The 15,875-nt window shown below is 34.8% G+C and overlaps 1 protein-coding gene across 1 annotated transcript; it reads right to left on the minus strand.

Moving 5' to 3' along the window:
* Positions 1-5,708: 5,708 nt before the first annotated feature.
* LOC130730718 (mitochondrial Rho GTPase 2-like) lies at positions 5,709-13,509 on the minus strand. The gene is made up of 14 exons (XM_057582792.1): positions 13,222-13,509; positions 12,865-12,997; positions 12,456-12,605; positions 11,525-11,701; positions 11,170-11,421; positions 10,949-11,017; positions 10,750-10,805; positions 8,354-8,435; positions 8,065-8,276; positions 7,870-7,939; positions 7,634-7,746; positions 6,421-6,571; positions 6,112-6,298; positions 5,709-5,993 (listed from the first exon to the last, which is right to left on the minus strand). Exons 1-14 carry the CDS (start codon positions 13,413-13,415, stop codon positions 5,920-5,922), a joined length of 1,920 nt encoding a protein of 639 aa, XP_057438775.1. The 5' UTR covers positions 13,416-13,509; the 3' UTR covers positions 5,709-5,919.
* Positions 13,510-15,875: the final 2,366 nt, after the last annotated feature.

The following is a 15,875-nucleotide window of genomic DNA, read 5'->3' on the forward strand; positions in this document are numbered from 1 at the left end:
ATTCAAGCTTCGAGTGTCCTAGAGGCCAGGATTGAATTTGGAGTTCCCAATAGAGTAGATCAAATCCATTACACCAAACATCTTTGAGACATATCCCCAAGTACCTGACTATAGTAATTGATAAATGGTATGTGTGAATCAATTTCTTTTTTTCATAATCTGACACTTGAAGCTACTCACTGAAACTTCTCCACAATTTTACTTTTCTCATAAACAATTTAAACACTCAAAAACTACGTACTCATATAAACTTTAGCCTATAATTAATTTTGACTTTATAATCAATTATATATATCTACCAAGCTAAATGCATGGCTAATAATATCTTCATAGAATTTGATAGGACAGGTTGCACGTAAAGCCTTTCGTGTAATTATATATGAGACAATACAACTATACAAGTTATGAATAAGGGGGAAAAAGACAAAAACCATATATATATACAATTACAAAGCAAGAACAGGTCCCATAATTAAGGGTGGCTGTCTACCAAGGCTGGTTATAATGCTACAATATTACTCGTCAATGTGTTTTTTGTCCTGAATTCAAGGGAATTGGTTAGCAATTTTGCATTAGGAAGTAGGAACGTTGAAGGAAGTGCAACATGCATGGATTTCAACTCAATTGAAACTAATGTAGAAGGATGTCTCCCACATGTGATATTCCAACATATTTTTCACAATAGATACAAGTTGATGCTATTGCTATCCATTGTGTGGATCATACTCTGTTTATTTCTCCATTTCCGTGCGAGGAACTAGCCATGGTCATTGTCCTAATTGTAGCTTTGCATGAACGCATGCGTATGCCTAGGCTAGCTTACCTAGTTGGACGTGTCTAACACGGACCTCGTATCCCCTAAATTCACTGTAGTTAGAACTTCATAGTGTGATCTGATCAAGATTAAACGGTTATAAAGCAATGAGTGCAGTGAATTTAGGAAAATTTTAACAAATATAAATTCGTCTTACACTGATCTAAATGTAGATGGAGTTACAAATGAATATCTGGTTGGAAGGAAATGCAATAATGTTAATGTTAGTTTTATTTGTTTGCTTTGGAATACTTGTCAGTATTTTTAATTACTTTGGACTTGTAGTCTAAACTATCTCGAGTGTACGTTAAAAACTTCATTCTTAGTGGATCAATTAATTTGTTTATGTAAACAGAAGTAAAGAAGATATATAGTATAGTTCTCAATACACTTATCTTCATTCCATTTGTCTACTAAGCCTCGCACATTTTTTACACCTTAATCTCTATATTATTGAGTTTTGGGGTGAAGGGAGTGGAAGACGGAAGCCTATGATAAATTCTCTCCTAGTTAGAGAGATTTCAAAATGGGGAAAGGGTTTGAGAGATTTTTGAAAATACTTAAGATCCTCACAATGTTGTTAGAAATTTGGTATATCAAGTATGAGTAAGTCACATATTAAAAAAAAATGAATATGTTGAGAAGTTTATAAGTGAGAAGATTCATACATTTGCTCACCAACGTCTTAAGATTTTGAATGAAAACTGTGGTGTTCAATTCACTTGTGGTTTACTATTTAGCCTTATTGGAGATCTCTCTCGGAGTTTTATTCTTCTCACGACACGATACGAACTTTGGTATTTAAGTCGAGGTTTGGTTTTACCATGGTGATGACTCCTTGCGATGAAAGTCTTCCTGGCAATGTAGTGACCAAAACATCTTGTCTCTTTAATGGAGAGCGAGTCTAACGCCTTTCACATTGAAACCTTAAGGGAGTGTTAAACTCTTTATATGTGAGAGGTCCTCTTAGGTTGTTTTGTGGAATTCCCTCAAATTAGAGATGTAAATCAATTTAGAACTTTCAAACAAGGGAATAACTTACACCCCCATCACTTGCCCTCTCCTCCCATTTCCCCTCCTTCCCCCATCCAAACCAAGCCTCGAAGTCTGCCTCATTCCTCCCATAAAAACTCACAAAAGCATAGTATTGACTGAGCTTGGGTTTCAACTAGCATCGTTTTTCTTTTTCTCCCCTCCATGAAAGCCATGGCAATGCTATCCATAGAATCCAAAAGAGTATCCTTTGAGGGGCCCAGCTATATATACTTTGACGAGGATCCTTGTAATATCAGTTCTCTGTACTCGAAAAGACTTTTGTTGCGGACGATTGTATCCATCTTGAGAAAACGATAGAAAATTAGAGATGGTGGATGTAAACAAATAAGTTGTTGAACTTTTTGCTGATGTTATAATTTTGGTGTGAAAAGGAGATATATAACAGATTTTATCAGTCCTTAATTTTAGACACTCTAATATTACACTCACATCTCATCTAACTTATTTTTTCTCTCATGCATCATTTATTTCATATATCATATTTATCACTTATTATCTTCTATTTTTTCTCTGTTCTCCAATGTGGACACAATGAAATGTGCATCAAGAATTCCATGATTTCAATTCCACTCTTATTACTATAGTCTGGCAAACGTTGAATCCAGATATACCAAATAGTTATTAATAATTTAAGTTTAAACTTAAAAGTATGAACCATACAAGAAGCCCCTGTCCCCCACAATCTGTACCCAGTGCTTGGACATGTATGGAATTTGCACCCAATTACTGAGATATCAATGTCTATTTCTTTCTTTTCTGTTGCTTTAATATCATTCAAGCCAGAGTGTGATGGGTTTAGTTAAAGCAATTGACCTCAACAAGCATTTGGAAAGTTACTAAAATAAAATTTCCCTACAAAATGGGTTCAATTGTCACACAAGAAAAAAAAAACTGTTAATAGACAGAACTTTGTCGCCCATAAAGATCTCACTCAGCTCGAACATGATTGTCTCAGTGGAAGATACATGTGCCGATCAATCAGTTGCTCTAGCCAATAGGGTAGCCTAGCCTCCACCAAAAATGGGCGCGTCAATCTTCTGATTCCTTCTTTTGAAGGGAAGTGATGTGAATCCCAGAGGAATAAGGGTGTTGGGGGCCATACACTTTTGTAAAAGGATGAGTGTACAAACGCACGAAGAACTTGACATAGTAGTGCACTGAAACTTTGTCCAATTTGATGTAGGATACTCGTACAAACTAGTACTACAAGGATAGGTAACGTGTCGAAAACCTGCATGGTTGTAGAGATTTTATAGTCATCTGATTGGTGAATTATTATTTGGGCATTGCAGACTCACTTGTCTTTCACTAGCAACTTGACAAAAATAGGTAAGGGAGACTAATATACCAAGCCTCCATCATATCATGTGTTTAAGATTATATACATATGTATATAATGATTGAGACTACCACTACGAACATTTTTTGTTAAATAATTGGTGGCTGGTAGCAGAGCATTATTCTCTTTCATGGCGATTGTGTTGTGATCCGGAACCAATAGCTATCCTGCAAGATTTGGAAACAATCCCCAATTTTCACACCCCAAGAGAAAAGAGAATGATATTGTACATATACTCCCCATTTTTCTCTTTATACTATTATAAGCTTACTCTATTACGGACCAATTTTGGCAGAGACACTTAGCCTTCAGTGGGTGATGTTACTAATAGTGAATCAGAAGAACTGTTTGTTTTACAACGGATTTTTACATCTCTTTCAGCGGTAGAGACCATCTCGAGGCACATCGTATTTAGTTTCGATTGTTCAGGATTGTTGTTTTATTTCTTTTTATTTTGATCGTGTTGATCTTTTATTCATTTGTAGAAGCGGTGCCGGTGATAATGTCGTCGATTTTTTAGTTAGGAATGCCTACATCTATGTCAATTCGGTCTAGGCTGAGGATGTTCCTTCACATTTTTGTTTTTTATTCGTTATGATATTTGACCTCTACGCCTGACTCGTCTTAATTTTAATGCACATTCGCTTTCAAGAAAAAATTGGTTGCTAATTCAATCGGTAACAGTTTGACAACCAATTTACATGTATTAGTGACTAGGATCGATCACGATCACCTAAACGGCAACAATCTTGGCCACTAGTATACACAACAAAATATTAATTTTCTATTTAAATAAAATAAAATAAATTTAAACGGTTCGGATTACAATTGTGCACACCCCGTAGTTTTCTTTCAAACTCGGTGGATTTGATCCCAGTGAATGAAGAATTGGTTGTTATTGGACAATTTTTTTAGTAATTATCTTTATTTATCACATTACATCATTTATCATATTTATCATTTATGTATCATCTCTTTTCTCGTTTCTCTCATGACTTTACGCAACGTTTATCATTGAGTCTACACACCCCACTTGGGTGTACGGTGTACACAACATTTTCCATTTGGAAATGAATGACAAGCTAACAGAAATTTGTGAAGTACTAGGAAGGTTTATTTAGAGCTTAATTAAAAGTAATGTGAATGAATTTCAATCATAATTTATAAGGAGAATTTAATTTTTATACACTTTTATCTCGAAATAAGTACTATGTATTAACATTTATTTGCATGGGAGTCAATGATTATCCAAATATAGGCTTAGCCGTTTAGGACATGGTCAGAAATTTGTGCTAGCTAGAGGTACACACCGCACGGGTATAACACACTTTAACAGACAACAATCACGTAGAATTGAAGCCGAGTACAAGAATTTTTTGAACTCAGCTGAGATCGAGTGTCATCTTCTGGAGTTGACAACTCTTCCAGTTCTTCTTATCTTTCAATAATTTCTTCTCATTGATCATTTAAAAAATCACTTTTGGTATTTATTCTGGTTAGGTAATAACACTGGCCACCAAGATAATGATGCATCAAATTAAACTTCAAAGCCATGTCGTTGGCTCCAAAAGAATATTTGAGCTAATTTTGGATATTGTGACTCAATAAACCAACCTTATGAGTTTGATCCGGTCAAGGTTATTAGGGTTATGTTTATGAAAAGAGTAGTGCTAAATAGTACTGGAACATCTCTTATAAAACACACAATAACATTGATATTGTGGTGTTAATGGAGAAAATTTTAGAAAACATAGTAACCATACAAACAAGATTGCATATATATAACTGGAGGAGGCTACCGTATTGTTGTGCCTATCATTGCATTAATTTCTTTTCTTTTGCTATTTTCAGTTTGTGTCTAGACTTACTTGAGTAGTTTTCTTACTTGTCTTTTATTTTTCAAGTGTAACAAAAAATTCCTATAAATTACTTCAAATAATTTATTAAAATTATTTTCCCATTCACCAAAATAATTTATGAAAATTAACTATAGTAATCTCATTCACCAAATATTCCTATTTTAGTTATTCAGTTATTCATGCTAACAAATTTATGAAATAAACTATAAACTTAATCAAATAGTTTCATTTTTTTTTTCAAATACTTATATAGTCTAAACACGCTCTAAAGTCAAGTAAATTTTTTTTTTGGTCAAATAAAGTCAAGTAATTCAAGGAGATAGAAAAGAGCCAAATCATTCAACTAGGCGAGTTGGGCCTAAATTGTCAATAGGTCTTGGGTTTGAATTAATCATATCTTGTGAAAACTAGGTTGACAAAAAAATAATAATAATCTTGAGAAAACTAGGTTGAGGGGGTTTCTATTGGTGCCATTACGCATGTTTCTAGTCACATGCATTTCAGCTTCGCAAAACATATCATTTAAGTTTTTTTTTGTCCTTCATTTGAAAAAAAGGTTTTGAAATTCCTAAATCATTAAATTCCAAATTTTCTCGAGGGGAAATTGGTGTAATCTACCTATTTCATCAAATCAATGTAATTTGCCCTATTCAAAATGAAAATCACACTGAATGCAAAAGGTTAATAATCATATCTAGGAAATTATATAACAAGCTATCAATGCAAAAAAAATAAAAAAATAGACATTGCTACACAAAATGTATTCTACTTAAGGTTTCTCAGCAAAATACTGAGCACAAATTCAACAGATACATCAGCAGCACTATTAGCATGAAGTTGCCAGATGACTACTACGCAGAAGAGTTCTTCTTCATTGCATATACACGAAATGCGGCCACACCAACAACTGCCACAGCAGTCCCAACTGTAAACTCAACATAGACAGACATTCAAAAAATAAACACTTTAAAAACAAAACAACAACAAAAATGGATAGTAAACAAATTTGTGGTCTGAGATAGTGAAGAGAAAGAGAAACACACCTGAGGCGTAAATAAGAGAATTCTGAAGAAGCCGGCGGTATTGCTTTCTTTTCCTCCCAATCTCAGTCTCTGGAATGCTTAAATGAGGGTGTTCTGCAGCACTAATAATTTTGTTGTACACATTACTTGAATCACCTGATTTCATACTCACATGAATAGGTCCCTCTATTCCCAATTCCTCAGTAACCTATAGCCAACATAAATACATAATGATGACATCCTGAACACGCAGGTTTAGCTATGAAATTATGCATAACCATTAGCGGATAAGCGGATTGATATGATAACCCTTAGCTGAAAATGCAATACCTTCACTGAATCTTGGACTGCCCTTGGGTATGGAGTTAAATCGTCCTTAGCAGCAATAAGGAGGCAAGGAACTCTGTGGCCAGTCAGATCTCCTTGCATAGCAACCTTCTCAAGCAAATCTCTGGATTTCTTCCATGAAGACTCATCTGAGCTGGAAAACAAGAAGAGGAGCAAAAGCTAAGATACAGGAGCAAAATGCCAAAAATAAACAAGTATGCAACTAAACGTTAAGCAAGAATGCTAGATTACTACAATTAAGGGAAATTTAATCTACATATGGCCTCAATAGAATGGGCATGTCCAAGAGGAGTTCATAACCAATCCAATCTAATAAAAATCGAAGAAACCATTCGTAAAACTTAAAAACAAAAATAAATTAAAATTAAAAACAGAAAGAACTTATTTTTTATTGGATGGGTCATATTTCAAATTTGGTAATGAGAACTACGCAAATGCAACTCAAACTGAATTTACATACATACACACACACACATATAGATAATTTTATTCATAAATTGATTATATCACTCATATTTGCATATTTATTTTCTTATATTTTTATAAAATTATTACATAACTAATGATTATTAATGAAAAATAAACCTGAGCAAAAATGTATTTGTTAACTTAACATTCAGTGGAAGTATGTTTATGTGAATAAATATAGCCATACTTTGTAAGAATATACATTTTTATTATTGAATTGAAATAATGGCTGTAATTCATTTACACTCAATGGTAATTATTAGCTCCCAAAACAATAAATTGTTCCTCTAACTTGACATGCTCTCTACAGAAAGCTGAGAATCATAAAAATGCAAGTCAAATTAAGCTTCAAATTAATTTTCAATACAACTAAAATGAATACGTTGATGATACTTTGAGGATTTACAGTAGGTTTCTGATTCAGAAAATAACATCACATTGATAACTATCTAATAGGAGAATAGACCATGCAAGGTGGGTGTTTTGATGGATATTTGACAATTCCAGATTTATGTCAAAGAGTCAGGGAATATGGTACAAATAGTTTACATAGTCAATTAAGTTTTATATATACATGGGGATACAAGCACCTCTTTGATACATTGTTTTTACTCAGCAACTATAAATATGCTGGGTAAAGCAAAACAAGAATTCAAAACACCACTCCTACACCTTAGTACCAACTACCAAAGCTGCAAAGCATTACCGCTTAAGTTCATTTGCTCACCTGTCATATACAAAAACAGCCACATCACATGCTGCCAAACAATCCTGATTTGACAATACTTTCGATACTTCACCCTCTGGTATCTCCCGCAATACAAGAGTTTTCTTAGTTCCCTTTATAGCAGTAAACACCAGGATCATTAGTATATATAGACTGCATATTGTACCCAAAGTAAGAAAACTTCATTTTTCAGTATCGTCTAAATAATAATAATGTTTTCTTATCATGATACTCACCCCAATTAACTCAATAGCATTTGCAGCAAACTTCTCAACTGTAGTCGGAGTATAATTGGTCGAAAAATGCCTATAAAATTGGAGGAGTCAACTGTTTTGAAGAAAAAGTAACATAAACAGTAATTGGAGGACGAAATTTCAATTGCTGATACATCAAAATATATTAAGACAATGATAATTGGGTTAAAAGAAAACCTTCCCAAGAATGCATCCAACAGAGCAGATTTCCCTGCATTTTTTGAACCAAAAACATAGCATTGGAACACATTCCTTTCTGTTGCGTGCTTCTTGCGATCTACTGATCTTCTACGAGTAACATGGAGTGCTGCAGCCGGATTACCACTATATCCAATATAAATCAAATTGGCTAGGCTACGTGGTGGATCAAGTAATGTCATAAGGGCCCACTGCATCATACAATTTAAGAAATATATCAATAACTAACTCATTATTAATATTAAGAGACGGCATAAGTTATTCTCACCTGGGACAGAAATCCATTAAGAGATATGTAACCCATGTCAGTTCTCTCCGCAGCATCCGCATATGGAGAATCATTCCATGGACTGCAATTCAAAATCAAGTAACAAACCTAAGATGGACGAGATCAAGTGAAAAAACTAATAAACCACTAGAAATCATTCCCAGATTATCACAATTGAAAAACAAGGGAACAAAGTGAACAATTTGCAGAGATTTGCCAAAAAAACATACCACATTTGAACAGTGTTTAAAATTAAAATCAATACAACTATCAGATAGGCTCCACCTTAGAAGGAGAGGAAAGAAACATAAAGATGGGCCTAGCAGTAGAAGACGCCTATTCAGTGTGAGAAGGATATATGGGAGGGGTTCATCAAAGAATTTGGATAAGAATGAAAGGCCTTTGGCTGGGGAAAGGGTTAGCGCTTTGTCTGGTATCGATTCCTAATTTCTAGGTTCCTTTCTTTTGGTTACCAGGAAGGATAAGCTTCTATTTCTTTCTTGGGTTTGGTTCTAGAGAACATCTCATGACAGAAAACTTTCTGTACATAGTTTTTACACATATATATTAAGTTTTACACAGAGAACATTTATTACACATATATATTAATTTTTTGTAGTATTATTATATTATACATTATATACATAGTTTTTATTAATTTATATTTATATGTATATAATTATCGTGTTTGGGCCATCTTCGGAGCTTGCATCCAACTGCACAGATTGCAACTTTCTGCATGCAAACAGGGTGTGCCGACCTGTTGGATGGAGACCAGATCGATGTGTAAGCTCTAAGCACCCCTCCTGAATTAAATACTACCTGCCAAGTCCAAATAAATAAAGTCTTTTATATCAATATATATATAGCTTTAAATATAATAGTATCTACTATCTAATTCATTTTGATATGGTATCTACTATCTAGTCTCTTCCTCTCCCTCTTCTCACACACAGACGATGACAGATGCTGTCGCAGCCTAGAAGAGCAACAGGAACAGAAACAGAGTTGACGAGAAGATGAGTGACGCCGCCATTGACGGCGCACGGTGAGGGAAAGGGTCGAGGAGGGAAAGGAATTTTTTCTTTTAGGGTTTTAATACTTAGAAAAAAGGTGGGTTCGAAGCGAGTCAATGGGTCAACACCAGCCCAAGCTCCACCAAACAGGATCGCCGCTCGCAGTGTGATTCCACAAGTCCACAAGCTTATGCGCTGATCCCACGCGAGCCCACCAGCCAGCGATTCTGCAAGCGTTCCAGCACGGGGGAGGTTGGGTTATGATTGTGAAATCGTGCAATTCCACAAGGTGACTCGCGATCCTGTCAACCTTGGCTGGTGTAAGTATTTTCAGGGTTTATATTAATATTAATATGCTGCATCAAGAATTATCCAGAACAATACTGCCCCCAAGCCCCCACAAAAGAAAAGGTACTCAAACTACTAATTTCTTGGAATCATCACTAACAGTAGTAAGATTGTAAGAATCACATCCTACTTTTCGAGGTTCCAATTTCCCTAGCAAGTGAAATGATCCATTCCCAAATAGTAAGATCGGAAGAATTAGATTTCCAAGCACAAGCAATAGCCATAATTATAAAGACACTGTATTAGCTGCTATAAGCCTACAACAAAGCATTCACAGTCAATTAGAAAAAACAAAACAAGCCCGAAGCACTGGACTAAAAAAAGAAAAACCCAAACCCCCGTACATTACTAGGCTATAATAAAGAATCTATTGCCAGACCCTACCAGAAATAAACACACGTAACAGTTCTTTAGCATAACCAACTACAATGGTGTGAGGTGTGAACAGTTATGATCACCTAAGAACTCAAGAACCCCCAAAAAACATTATTACCCCCATCAACCCATGATTGCAGTTTATATATTGAGCCTTAATATTCATCCTGCAAAGTGAAGTCAATTACTATTGGTCTCTCTTGTAGAAAATTTTATGCAAATACCAAAGCAGCATCAATTATACAACTCCAACGTGGAAACCAAATCTCCAAACAGTGTATATAGAGGGCTAAGCCTCTCAAGAGCCAAGTCATTTATGATTTAACTTGAACCCTTTACGGGAAAGAAAAGTCTGCTAATATTCAGTGCGCAAAAGCAATAAAGCAGTATGTTTTAATGATGTTCTCTTTCCAGTTATTACTAACTTTGGAACCTACAACTATTCCTAAAGATCCAACAACTGAAGTAATGTTAAAATTGTCAGGACAGTCAACGAAATCTTGAGTTCATCATCCATATTAAGAAAAAATAATTTAGTTTGTACAAATTAAATATGACACTAGTGATGTACTGGTTCTGAACAGGTAAGTTCACCTTTATAATAATTTATATCTATATAGAGAAATTTTCATTTGGGTGGGGGGTTAGAAAGTTCACCTTTCTGGAGCAGTACAAAATAGCTTATCAACTTCAGCAGGTTGTAGGGCCCGATCCTAGAGAATATCAAGGATCCAAGAAGCAAATCAGAAAAAATATATATTAGATTTGAAATACCAAATAAAGAAAGAGCATGAAGAGAGACAGTGGTAAGCAGATAGTATGGTTAAGGAAGAGAAAATAAAAGACTAGAACATACTTTATCCGTGTCTAACAGTCGGAAGATACCATATAGAAACTCTACAGCTTCACCTGTCAGTTCCACACTCTGTAAGATTTTGTCAGTAAATACTACACATATCATTTGAAAATTGGACAGGAACTCAGGAAGTATAAAATAAATTTAACTTGTACCAGCTTGATAATAAAAAGATAAAAGTGAAATTTCCACAATAGTAGAACAAAGAAACTAAGCATGACCTGATCAGAAGCATTCTTAGATGGAACAAGAAGGAAATGATCCTGGAGCTTCAAATCAATATCATATCCAAAGCTTCTTAAAACAGCCCATAATGCCTCAGCACGCTGTTGCCTTAGGAACATAGTATGGACATAAAGAAATCCTGGAAAAGTAAGACCACGCGAGTTGATTCCTTCAGGTACATTCTGATGTACAACTGTTTTTATCCCTTCTATTTCAGATGATTTCAATGCCACATTGAAACATCTAACCTGTTGATATATTTGCAAGTTGTAAGTAAAGGGGCTAAAGATGAAAGCACTGAATGTTCAAAGTATATGAAAAAAAAAAGGAAATAGAAAATCCATCAAAAACCTGGAAATCGTTTAGTTCTGCATCATTAAGAGCATCGTCCATGTCAGAGTCACAAAGAACAAATATTCTTCTCAATGCCCTTACGCATCGATCTGTTAAAGCCTGACTTTCATGACAATATAATGGATGTACAGGATATAGTACCGCTTTTTGTGCAAAATAAAAAACTTCAGGGACCTGGAAGTTTAAAATCAGTACTGAGTGTCAGACAATTACATTTTGCAAATATGAAATCAAATATAATAACATTATTATAAAAATAATGTCCTGATATATGTATCTCAAAATAGTTGCGGTATTGGAGAGATGCATGACTTCAGACTAGAGTCTTAAATTGCTTGTAAAGGAGAAATAGGAACACATGTAGCTGTTTATTGATCTTTTTCACGTCTTGTATTTGATGGTTAAGGATCACTTTGGCCTTGAAAAAACCATAGGTTTATATTTTGGCAAAGGGAAACACATCACAAACTTCATTAATTTGTAAGATATTGTTGAAATGCTTATCACTGAAATAATCAATAGGATTGGCTGATATATTTGAACAAGAAAAAATAAGATATACTTGTTAGAAATATAATATAAAACCATTCATGTGCCCTCAACCCAACAGCTTAAACTTTTGGGATAATTGGTTCATGACATGGTATCAGAGCCTCTATGACCAATTGATCTAGAGTTCAATCACTTCCGCCCCAAATTGGCAGGTGGGCTTGTGCATTGTTCACGCTTCAAGCCGCTCTTGCGTGAGGGGCATGTTAGAAATACAATATAAAACCATTCATGTGTCCTCAACCCAACAGCTTAAGCTTTTGGGATAATTGGTTCATGACAATAAATCTCCATCTTGTTTTCTCATAATATATTATAAAATCAATAATATTAATAAGTCAGCATGACCAAGTAACAATATTGCAGCAAAGCAATATACCTGGTATAGTGTAGAAGCAGAGCATTCAATGCAGGTGACAATTTGCTCGTTCTGTAGTAGAAGCTCTTTCATGAGTTGCTCCGAACTCACATGCTGGCTTTCATCCTGCAGATCTAACTTGCAACCAACTACAACTACAGGTACATCCACCTGTATAAAAACATATACTTACATGTGTATCCCATGCATCTTCATTTCTCATCAAAAAGAAAAATGCTAGTAACAAACTCTTTACTATTAAGCCAATTTCATGCGAGTCTCACTAAATAGAGAGTAAGCACGGGTTAACCAACGGCACCGACATAAAATTCACCTAATAATAGAAAGTTTCCTGGAAAGAGTGTCTTAGTAGCAGCATTCCTCTATACAAAAATGACCAGCAAAATACATTTAACCATAAACCACCAACCTTCAACCTCCGCAGTTCCTCAATCCAGTAAGAACCCAACCGCGAAAACGACTGCGGATCATTGCAAGCATATGTTAAAACCACGGTATCAGCTCTTCTCAATTCTTCATTTCGCTTTGCTTGTTTCTCCAAGCTAAACAAAAACAACAACAACAACATCAACATCAACAACAACAACAGCAACATCAACACGGTTCATTCAAGTAAGATTAATGAATCAAACTTGAAACAGTTAAAAGCAGGGTTTATGTATGATTGATCAGTAGAACAGGATTGATTGCTTTCGATTATTCTCAGAGAAAATTGATGTGTGCGATTCATGGTTTGGTGAAGAAGTTACAAGATGAAGGAACCGACCTGGAGGATGTGTCGATGATGGTGATGGGAACGTTGTCGGGGTACAAATCGACGGGCAAAAGAGTGGGAGGAAGCAGGGGCGGAACGGCGTCGTGGAAGGAATCCGACGCCGCAGCAGCTATGAGGCTTGATTTTCCGGTGCCGCGGTCGCCGACGACGACGACTCGAACTCCGGCACGACCGGGCACGCTCATTGATGCGATGCGAGTTGACGGAAGAAGAAGAAGAACGGGAAAGAAATAAATGAAAAATCAATAATCAAATATTCAAAATGGTGTTAGAAAAAACACATTAAACCTCTCTCGAGAGATATATTATTAGGCCTTGAATGCACTCATAAAAGTAGCAAGTATCACGTTGCATCTATGTTTTTTATTTTAAAAAGTTATATAATTGGAAAATGTAAAAATTAAATAATTATTTTTTTATTTTAAAATAATAATATTTGAATCTCTCATAGAATTTGTGTCGATTGTGCAGAATGAGGCGAGACGGTAGAGTTTGCTTCATGTCTTAAGGGACTGTTTTGGAGGTTCCACGGGTCTCGTTTGCATTGCATTTTGGTCAGATATTTGATTCATTTCCTAGTGTTACGGTCTTGGACTTGCTCTCCACCATTCTTGTTTGTCGTTGCAGTCTTTTGCTATGGTTATGTGGACTATTTGGAAAAGTAGGCATGATGTTGTATGGGATGAGGGCATAATTCAGCTTGCTGCTTTGATTCGCAGATCATGTGATGTCTTATATATGGTGTGTGAAGCGTTTGTTGTTGTTACTCTGGTTGTTGCTCCACTATCGGTGGCTTGAAAGCACCATTCGGATGGGTGCGTGGCTATGAATGCGAATGGCACTTCCATAGGGAACTCGAGTAGACTTGGCTTTGGAGTTCTTGAGAGGAATCGGGTTGATGGTTGGTCGTTTGGTTTCCATGGTATAGGTTTTTCTAAAGGTAGAGTTGGTGGTTATTCATTAGTGACTTTTATTGTGCAAGGGTGCGAGTTTCAGTAAAATGCTAGTATTTTCTATGTATGTTAGCTATCAATCTCATTACCAAGGAGATGGACACATTATATTAGTGCAGACTATTTTGAGGGGGCATTGCGTCGTTGGATCTTCTTCCTTGAGAAATGTCGATTGAACACGTACATTCTTCGTAAGGGGAATGCAACAATGCCCTTGCTAAGTTGGGTGCCCAAGCTGCTACTAGCCTTGTGGTTCTTTCCTTTTGTTTAAAAAATAGTTAAGAATTACTTGTGATGGTTTACAAACATCTTAATGTTGATTGAATAAATTTAAATATTATATAAAAGAATAAGAAAATTAACATTACTTCTTATTGAACAAGTAATTGAGAAGAATTAACTAATTTATTTTATATAATTTGGAAACTCCAAATATGTGTCAATGTTGATTTGTATCTTTAATTCTGATTGAGAAGAGTAAGTATAAAAAAATAAACTTTCTTATGATTGAATAAGTTTTTGTTTTTGATTTTATGATTAAATAATTAGTGATATTTGGTTTTAGTCCCTATCTTTCAAAATGTCATGTTTTCATCCCAAAACTTGGAAATAAAGCAATTTTGATCCTTCATGACATGTTGATGTCGTTTGTAATAAAACTCAAATGGCTAACAGAGTCTATTTTAAAGAAATATCAAATATGTGTTAAATACCTTTTTGATGTTAACATTTTTCCTCCATTGTTTTGGAAGAGGGGACCATGTAGACCTTTCATTGGGTTGATAGATGTTAAGTAATATATTGATTTGATTTGAAAGACAATGATAGAACTTAAAATTAAAGAAGGTTCTTTAATTTTCTTATTAATTAACCTTGTATATCCATATAACTTAAATTAACTGTCAGTTCCTTAGAGATGTGAGTTTTGGTAACCTATATTATCTGATTCCGGATGTCTGTACCCAGTTTAGGTCGCTCAGTTAACTGATTTGGTACCAAGATGTATCTATTTTTCATTCTTTTCTCAACACACTTACCAAAAAACCAAAAGCCCTGTTTTACTTTCATCAACCATATTCTGCTGTCAAGTACTTAATGATTTATGACAATTCTTCTACATATTGATTGCTCGTTTGTTATTTTCTTCTGAATTGTTATCATTTATCCTACTGATGACAATCCTGCTCCACACAAATTCTGCTTATTATTAATTTTTACTAAAATTGAAAAAAAAGCTAAGTTTGACTAAGTTTAATGATACTTAGATATATAAATAATGTAAACATGCAAATAATGCAAACATACATTAGACACCTCAGTTTTCTTTTTATCTATCTCTTATATTATCTTTTCTCACTTTACTTTAAATATCTATTGGATGTCTGCATTATGCGGATATCTATAAATAATTTTCGACACACTCCCTAACCATGATTTGACTTGATCTCAATATAAAAGGAGTTGTCTTAAAAGGAATAGAACAGTGGATGAGAAGAATGAACTCAATATATTATCATTAATTCATCATATCCTTAATTAAAACTCACCCAAACTCACTTTTAGTCTTTTGTTTGGTGAAAGAAAAGGAAAGTATATATACCACAATTCCACAAAAAAGGGAGAGAATCGTAGTCTTTTTATTATTGTAGTTCTGATGATTGTTTCATGTATGGGAAAGGATTTGGTAAGGTG

This window comes from Lotus japonicus, chromosome 1 (genome assembly GCF_012489685.1).
Source record: "Lotus japonicus ecotype B-129 chromosome 1, LjGifu_v1.2".
In the NCBI taxonomy this organism is placed as follows: Eukaryota; Viridiplantae; Streptophyta; class Magnoliopsida; order Fabales; family Fabaceae; genus Lotus; species Lotus japonicus.

Bases quoted from the DNA above. Each gene is read 5' to 3' on its own strand.
- LOC130730718 (XM_057582792.1), bottom strand. From the start codon at position 13,415: ATGAGCGTGCCCGGTCGTGCCGGAGTTCGAGTCGTCGTCGTCGGCGAC. The intron at 8,277-8,353 runs GTGAGAATAACT...TGTATGATGCAG, and splicing joins TTAATGGATTTCTGTCCCAG to TGGGCCCTTATGACATTACT. The intron at 6,299-6,420 runs GTATTGCATTTT...TGTTGGCTATAG, and splicing joins CAGTCCAAGATTCAGTGAAG to GTTACTGAGGAATTGGGAAT.